This window comes from Melanotaenia boesemani, chromosome 2 (genome assembly GCF_017639745.1).
Source record: "Melanotaenia boesemani isolate fMelBoe1 chromosome 2, fMelBoe1.pri, whole genome shotgun sequence".
Classification (NCBI taxonomy): domain Eukaryota; kingdom Metazoa; phylum Chordata; class Actinopteri; order Atheriniformes; family Melanotaeniidae; genus Melanotaenia; species Melanotaenia boesemani.
This window is the reverse complement of record NC_055683.1, coordinates 24,520,821-24,529,355: the sequence shown is the minus strand read 5'-3', so window position 1 is coordinate 24,529,355 and position 8,535 is coordinate 24,520,821. Positions and strand designations below refer to the sequence as shown.

The following is an 8,535-nucleotide window of genomic DNA, read 5'->3' as shown; positions in this document are numbered from 1 at the left end:
GGTAGCGTGGCCGAGTGGTCTAAGGCGCTGGATTTAGGCTCCAGTCATTTCGATGGCGTGGGTTCGAATCCCACCGCTGCCATGGTTTCATTGTTTTTCCCGATCAGAGTTACCTTAAAACCCATTTATTGGCATCAGAGGTAGATGCTGGCTTTTAAAAAAAATGCCAATGCTTAATATATTATGCTCACGCGCTACAAATCGGTGGGTCTAATGAGGGCATACCATGTAGTGTCATGTTTAGAATAGCAATGGCGCCATCGAGTGGCAGCATCAAATACCCTTTAGAGAGCAAATGCCTTGCTACAGATATTGGATAAACACTACATTCATTGTTAGTGTTTTTATTTCTAAAAGTGTACAAAATCACTACTTTGTAATAGTAATTAAAATCTAAAGAAACATAATACACAACAAACATTTATGCTATAAATACAATAATTGACAGTGTAAATCACAGTAATACAAAGTTAGGCAATCATGTTTTGTTTTGTTTTTAAATAGCTTAACATTAACATCAAACACATAATGCTAGTTTAATACTTTTCAGATGTTTCATCAATTTGAAATCAGGCACACATCATTTCAAAAGGTAGAAGAGGAGAAGTGCACTTACATCAGGGGAAATTGCTGTCTTTGGGAAGCAAGACAGGGGTATAGCCTAACTACACAACACTTATCTTTAAAACATCCTTTATTGTGTCTGGTGAGTTTCAACAGATTTGCCACTACTAATGAAAACCTTTCATTTCACTTCCTAACAAAGAGATTAGGTGTCTGATTAGAAAATAGAAAGCCTGAGATGAATTATAGTCTATCCTTCTGCACAGTATAGTACAAATTTATTCAGTTCTGACTGATTATACAGGACCACATGAGTAGCATCAAGCTGAGACCCAGCAGTAGCAAAATAAAAGTTTGAGGCAGCTTGGAGGTCAAGGACGAACTGGAGCGAGGCTTTCTGTTCTTCAGATACAGCTCCACAGAGTCTGTGAGGCTGTAGGGCTTCGGTTTGTAACCCAGTTCTCGACGGGCCTTGTCAATTTTGAAGGTGTGGCTCACTGTGATGTTCCTGACCTGCAGCAGACAATGAGACATTTACAAGTTATTATTAAGACAAAAAGCATTTCAAGAAACTCCATCAGAAGCTGCACAGATGACCAAACCAACAGATTAAGTTAAAGGTCATCCTGTCCAGCTAATGGCTCACATTAACCTCAGTTTGGCAAACACTCTGATAACCTGGCTGATAGGTGTCTCCAGTAAGAAGCATCTTCTTACATTAGGGCATAAGATACCTGCATGTTGGGAGTGCGCAGTGACAGAAGAGTTTAAGCAGACACCAACAAGATCAGAAGAGGTTTTTTTTAAAGCTGTTTATCCTCCCACATGATTAAATTATTTTTCTATTATGATGCAAATTTGTTTTAATTAGCACACACTTTTACAAAATATAATCAAAGCTCTCTTGTATGACTCATGCTTAGTTGTATATTCATCTAACAGCAGATTAAACACACACTTCAGTCTTGCTGATCCTCTTTGACCTAATAATCATTTTCACTATATTTGAGCCCCTTTGACTGATGCATCTTCAGCACAGTGATAATATTTTTTAAAGGCTACATATGTTGTTTGAAAGGCTTGTGATTTCTAGTAAAAAAAAAAAAAGTCCCCTGCACATCATACACTGTCTTAACCTGACAGTGGTCAGGATTATATGCAAGCCAAGGCATTGCCAAAACAGCAGTCCTTGCCCTGTGGCCACTTTCTGTAAAGTTGATCTCAAACTTCCTGTTCTGACCCACAGCAGTTTATGTTTTATTCACAGGACAATCATTGATCACCCAGCCAGCAGCTGTCTGACGAACTGAGCTCCAGGCTGCAGGCCCACGACGCTCAGCTTTGGTTTCTGCTTCATCACACATTCATGAGGGCCTACCAGGCTGCCAAGAAGACTCCTTAAGAGACAATGTCGTCCTGAGGCAGTAATAAGTATTATGCTGTGGTGTCAAGATGAAGAGGATAGAACTGAAAGCTTTGGCATTTGTGCCAATATTTTTCTTTTTTTTTTACTTTGTTATTTCTTGTTTTGTCTATAAAAGATCAGAGAAAAACACAAGTGGAGGCATGTCTGCACAATAACCGAGGCATAGATATGTTGTTTTGTTTGCTGCAGCTCTCAGACCAGACAGCATCTTCCTATCGTAGGCAAAGACATGAGGTGGAACAATGGTCACCTCTCTGTTCTAGCCATCATTTACTGTTTGAGTTCCTCCTCCAAGCAACAAACACAGCAGGTTCAGCTGCCTCAGCCTTGCTCTCCAGAATACGTGTGAGCCGAGAGTGAAAAATAAAGTCATACAGAGACAGAGAGAAAACTTGATTACCTCACTTCTGGTGAAAAGGAGAGGTACTTTTATCACTGGCCTGAGAATCACATGTAAATATTCCACCAGGATGGCTGGAAACAGAGCACAAAGAGTTAGTCGCAAGTCAACACATCTTCAAAATTAGAGAGTAAAGAATTTCGTATTAACGGGAAAGAGGTAAAAGCTACCTGCTGAATAGACAAGTGAAACTGGCAGATTGATCTGTGGTCTCTTGTAGCCCAGTTTTTCAAACTGCAAGAAGGGGCAGCAAAAACACACACACACACACACACACAAAAGAAACAGGAAGTGAATCTATGACTTTGCAGATGACTTTACTGTTTCCTTTACTAGACCTTTACTGGACATAAGCTACAAATATATAATACATCTAATAAATACTACATGCTTAGCAAATTATATTTAAACAAAATTAAGCTGTACATTAAATTTACTACTTAATTTACTGTAATTTCATTGCACTTTTGTTGCAGTGACAAAGTTCTATTCTATTTACATATTTTCAGTGGATAAGCATACATAAAAGAAAGTTCTCTCATTCAACTAAACTAAACAATCATGATGCAGTTTTTGGACAACAATAGAGTTGTGTGCCTCAACGGAGCAAGACATTTGTGTCTTTAGTTTTACTAATAAGAAAACACAGAGATCATCCACATATTTTAACTCACCAAAGGGGTCAGCCACTCAAACAGATTGACTGAAACACCATCATTGATGAAATAGGCCTGCCCGTTCTGTAAAGGAAAAGACACTTGATATAACCTTAAATTGACAGTACAGATGAAAGTAAGGGATCAAGATTAAAGCCATCTTTAATCTGAGGGTCTTCATCTCAGTAAAAGGTGACTCACGGCGACACAGTTCCTCTTCGGTGTGAGAGCCTCAGCTGCCAGCCTGTGGGCCATCACCAAGTTGTCTACATGTACCCAGTTCATCCTGGCCCCTGGGTCACCAAACCTGAAGCTGAACAGGCGACGCTCCACATTCATCTGAGCACAGATAACTTATTAATTACAATTATGATGTGGAAGGTTTATGAATAACTAAAAACCTAACTTTGACTAAGAAAAATAAATGCTCTTTAAATTAACCCTTTATTTAGCTTAATCTGTACACTTATATTAGACGGACTGGCGGAGAAAACATGTTTAAAACGTCCACTCAAAATTTCAACCAACAAAATATTTAAAGGCAGCCTTTCTTGGTAAAATGAATCACACTATATATCCAAACAAACCAGCCCTTCACCAGATGGCACTCAGTGCTGCCTCGCGGAGGAAAAACTGCAAGGAAAGGCTGCTGTAACTGGATGCCTGGAGAGCTTCATAAATAATGCAGACTCTTCAGACAGGAGCACATTCTACCAGGGAGGCATCAGACTCTGCAAGATGTGCATTTTTCCACTACTGGTGCAAAAGAAGTTTCATTGTTGTCATAAGATGCTCACCATTACTCTGTGAAGATGTTTCCTTTCCTCCGGTCCATAGATACCACAAGGCCGTAGGACGCAGGTCCGCAGCACGCCTCCAGCTTTATGAATAAATGAATTAATGCATTTTGGGAGGAGGCAAAGCAAAATAACATGCAGATTTTGGCAGAAGTCAGCATCAGCTTGCTCATATAGTTTCCCCACTGGAGCTGATCTTTCTCTTCTAGCAAAAGTCTCCCATTCAAACTCATACTCCAACAGAAGTGCAAGGTTTAATTGTGTTACTGCATGCATTTGATAGATGACGCTGATGCACCTTCAAGAGACATCCTGGAGTTGTGTAGAGCAAAAACATTCCTCTACATAAATTAGTGAGCACTATTGTGTATATAAACACAATATTTTCAATGCATATATTTGTTTTAGAACTAATCTAGAGGATGGAATAGTACTGTTTCTGTCAGCTATTAAGAGCCCCATTGGTGGACTTTCCACTCCTGCTGGAGTACCTTTATGTCAGCATGTCTTCAAGGCTAGAGCAGTGGAAAAAAGTTCCTCCTGTGGCAGATATATGAACTTTAACCTGTAGTATAAATTGAGACGTCTCCATGTATTAAGCTTAATTAAATGTATGGGCTGATGGTTGCCGATAGCGTGTCGGGTTACCTTAAAGGAGGGAATAAGATGCTTCAGCACTGTTAACAAAATACACACAGTGGAACATAAACCTTATCAGAATATACTTCCAGTATGCAGGTATGTCGGATACATCAGCATCAAGTGACTGCTGCTTTATAATGATACCTTTCTGTACAGGTCTAAATTTAAACTGCTGTTACCATGTTGCACCATGTATTGGATTGCACACCGAGTCTCCATGGCAACCACTGCCTTTTTCCAACACACAGTTTTACGTAGTAAGCAAAAGCTGGATTGCAATCTCCTATAGATTAACCTCATTATGTAACTCTGAAATGGTGATTTCACTGTGTTCGCTGATGGTTTCCCACCTTTCAGAGAGGACCCGTTGGCCGAGAGGACTATCTGCTCTGCGACTGCTTTAGTTCTGGAGTAGTGGTCGATGTGCTGAAATGGAAAAATGCGTTCCTTTATTCACCTCATTGTTATTATAAGTGCATCAATAATTTCTATTTGACTGCTGCTTACCAAATCACTGGGCACATATGGCACTGAAGCCTCATCTCCATCTTCAATTGGTTTACCTGCAAACACCACATTGATGGTACTGGTGTACACCAGTCTGGAGATGCTCCTTTCTTTGCACACTGAAAGAGAGCAAACACACAAAAACATCACAAATGCACCTTGAAAAATGCAGATCTCACAGCATAAACTGCATGTAACTGCACATACACATACTACATGACATACTACCTATGATCACACATTTTTAACACTGACTGGTGATTTTTCTTATCTTAAATTAAAAAATACCTTCAAAACCTTACATATTTTTAATATTTACTCATTTATAAATTAAGTTCAAAGTGTGTGCAGTGTTTAGTGTCAAATCACTGCATGCATTATTACCATTAATGACGTTATTGGTCCCTGCAACATTAACAGATTCCACTTGTTCCTTCCTCAGCTGGAAGTCAGAGAAAAAAAGAGTAATTTCTTAATGACATCCCACATTTTATCTGATAGAGTTTATATGTAGGGAACTGTAGTTTCACCTCTACACACAAAGTTCACATACATCTCACAGTGACAAAAAAAAAAAAAAAAATCCTGCCTGGCTGGATGACTGCCTACATCGTGTCTGCAAAAAGGATGCAACCTGACAAAAGACCAGCGAGGCGTTTTTGCTTCAGCGGGTTTCAGTAAGGAGGTGCATCCTTGAAATGGTTGTTGAGGGGAAAATCACCTGGTCTGGTCCGGACATGCCATAAGATGCTGTGTGGAATATGCAGTCGACCCCTTCACATACTTTATAGAGGGAGGAATAGTCCCGAATGTCACTCTGCAAAAAAACAGAAGGAATGCCAACTCTAAGGACATGACAGATCAATGTTGTTCTGGTGCACTGTGGCACTTGTGATAAAAAAATTAACCCATTAGAGGATAGTTACAATTAAGGTAAATGTGCTGAGAGGTGCGCATGTGAAATCCGACTCATGTCTCCATCCTCTCTGACCCAGCCAAGCAGCTGGTGCTCTGAGACAGATCACTCACCTGTGCCGGTTTCCAGCCAGCATACTGGCCAGAGAGACACACTGACGTACGGTAACACTAGAGGTGACACGTCACGGCTGTAAGGAGTCATGTGAGTTATGAGAGAAACATGAACTATTTGCAAAGGTTTTAACGGCAAGACAGCAGAACTGTGAAACTTAGATTATTCAATGAGTAGCTGGACTTTTAAATTCTGTTAGATTACTAAGATTACGAGTCACTGATTTTTATGTAATATTCTTATCAGGAAAAAAAGAGCAAAAAGAATGACAAAAATGGGTTTCCATTGTTCATTTTGGTCATAATTCAAGCAATTTATAGTTTACTTTGGATGGATTTTTGTTACAGGCCTAATATCCCCGAAAAAATTTTGCTCTACTTTCAAGGCTGAATAAATACTACCACTAATCATTGTGTGTGTGCATCAAAGTTACAATTCAACTTGCCATGTGTGAAGTTTTGGGGAATATCAAGGAAAATATAGGCATAAAGATAAATATTAATGGGTATAATGACAGGAAATGTTCTCCATCGTGCCATACCTGATAAAAGATTGCTCCGTCAGGAACATCACAGGAGGGTTTGTTCACGTCTAGAAGGATCACTGAGAACCCCTCATTGGCCAGTTCTTTCCCCAGATTGAAGCCAAAGTATCCCGTTCCTCCTGTCACCACCACATTCCCCTTTGAGACACTGCAGGCCGTTGCTGCCTCTTCTGCCAGTCTGGAGGCCGCACACTCCGGGCTACAACAAGTGCCTGCCATGGCTCCACTTATCCTGTGACGTATGGACATGGTTGGGCTGGAGGCCACTGCCAGGCTTTGATCGTTGGCCCACGGCTTGTAGGTGAGGTTAGGGAGGTTGTGCATATGATGTCCACCAGTCTGCAGGCGACAAAGGGGGAGACTACGGCAGGGAAGCTGCGTCACCTGGACCAGAGAGGCCCCACTTTCACTCATGTTGGGACTGTACAACTCCACAGACATCCTGCTGGGCTGAAAAGGATATTTTAGTCATTATTTCAATATCATTAAAGTCTGAACTTCAAGAAGTATTTATACAGTGTTGTACACTGCTCCTTCAAAAGCTTTTGTGGAACCATTTTCTAGCTTTATTTGATAGAAATTTAACCTGATGCTTTACGTACTTCATCTCCATTTTAATTTAATTTCATTCCACTGTATGTGGAGTCTTCCTGACAAAATAAACCAAAAAATCAGCTTATTTTTTCTCCAGAACAAATGAGTTAATAGGAAACTCAGCAAATGATAAATAAACCTTGCTCAACTCTAATTTATATATTTTTTCATACTCAACTTAATCAGTTATGTCATTTAACTCACCTCATTTATGTGCTCCTCTTCCTGGTACATTCATACCTGCCTTATAAAGAAAATGCTGCCTCTGTCGTCCCTTTGGCCTCTCCCAAAGCCCCACCTCTCTCACCGGTCTGTCAGTCGCCTGCAGCTTCACCTGAAGATCTCCTACCATAATGCCTGTATGAGGCGTTCAGGCTCAGTAAGGATCATGTTTCCAGAACTCTGACAGAAACCTCTTTTAGAAGTCAAAAGCATCTTTCTCTAGGAAACGTGCCTTAAATCAGGATATGTGCTTTTCCAGCGGGAGATTCAGCTGTTTATTGCTACTCTACAGCAAAAATGGCCACAATTATTGCTCATATGTGACCTGAGAGCAAAATAAACCTGATGACCTTACCCTGCAGCTGACTGAAGAAGCACTAGTATTTGTGCTCCTGTTTAGCATACACACACACACACACACACACACACACACACACACACACAAACACACACACAGGATATGTGTTTAACTTAATCTTATTGCCTCAAGTGAAACTTTTGCCACAGAATAGATCCTGTCCTTTTATTTAAAAATATTTATAAAGAGTGACGTTAAGTCAAATTACTAGAGAATTCAGGTTGTGCTTGTACAAAAAAAAATGTATATATATATATATATATATATATATATATATATCAATTGACTTTTGATTAACAGATTAATGTGGAGCATTTCATCTTCACTTTTTAAACTGTAATTGGTAGAGTTTAAGACAAAGAGACACATGGGAGAACTGAGCGGACGGAGTTCCCATGATCCTAAAATACTATATCAGAGTTTACTTAGAGATTATTAGACATACTAAAGTGTAGTTTCTTAAGTAAAAGCTAAAATTAATGTAATAACATAGGTCTGTGTGGAAAGGGCACAGTGAAAAGGTCTATTGGAAATGAGGTGTAATTTATTTATGCATTACTATCTGCTGATAAAACTGAGATTTGTTCAATTTATCACACGACTTTATTGGACATATACCTGCAATATCAACTTGTATGACGAAATATTTCTTAAAGAAAAGAAAAACTTAAAAGATAAATTAATATGCATTTGCATACATACAGTAACATATTTGAAGACACAATAAAAAATATACAAAAAAGTTGCATCTAATGGTAATTTAGTTTAGTTAATGAGTTAAAAAAAACAGCTGTT

The 8,535-nt window shown here is 39.3% G+C and overlaps 1 protein-coding gene and 1 non-coding gene across 4 annotated transcripts; one reads left to right on the top strand and one right to left on the bottom strand.

Annotated features, from left to right (window-relative positions):
• Positions 1 to 82, top strand: trnal-uag. Its single transcript has one exon. It is a non-coding gene; the product is annotated as a tRNA-Leu (tRNA).
• Positions 83 to 378: 296 nt separating this feature from the next.
• sdr42e2 (short chain dehydrogenase/reductase family 42E, member 2) lies at positions 379 to 7,414 on the bottom strand. 3 transcript variants are annotated; one of them, XM_041970164.1, is made up of 12 exons: positions 7,365 to 7,414; positions 6,564 to 7,011; positions 5,714 to 5,809; positions 5,377 to 5,434; positions 4,993 to 5,111; positions 4,836 to 4,911; positions 3,844 to 3,926; positions 3,248 to 3,385; positions 3,065 to 3,130; positions 2,561 to 2,624; positions 2,391 to 2,464; positions 379 to 1,077 (listed from the first exon to the last, which is right to left on the bottom strand). In XM_041970164.1, exons 1-12 carry the CDS (start codon positions 7,367 to 7,369, stop codon positions 847 to 849), a joined length of 1,458 nt encoding a protein of 485 aa, XP_041826098.1. In that variant the 5' UTR covers positions 7,370 to 7,414; the 3' UTR covers positions 379 to 846. The 3 variants fall into 3 exon arrangements, with proteins under 3 accessions (XP_041826098.1, XP_041826107.1, XP_041826116.1); XM_041970173.1 differs by having other exon boundaries at positions 6,564 to 7,008; positions 7,365 to 7,413; XM_041970182.1 differs by lacking the exon at positions 2,561 to 2,624 and having other exon boundaries at positions 1,000 to 1,077.
• Between the last annotated feature and the right edge of the window lie 1,121 nt (positions 7,415 to 8,535).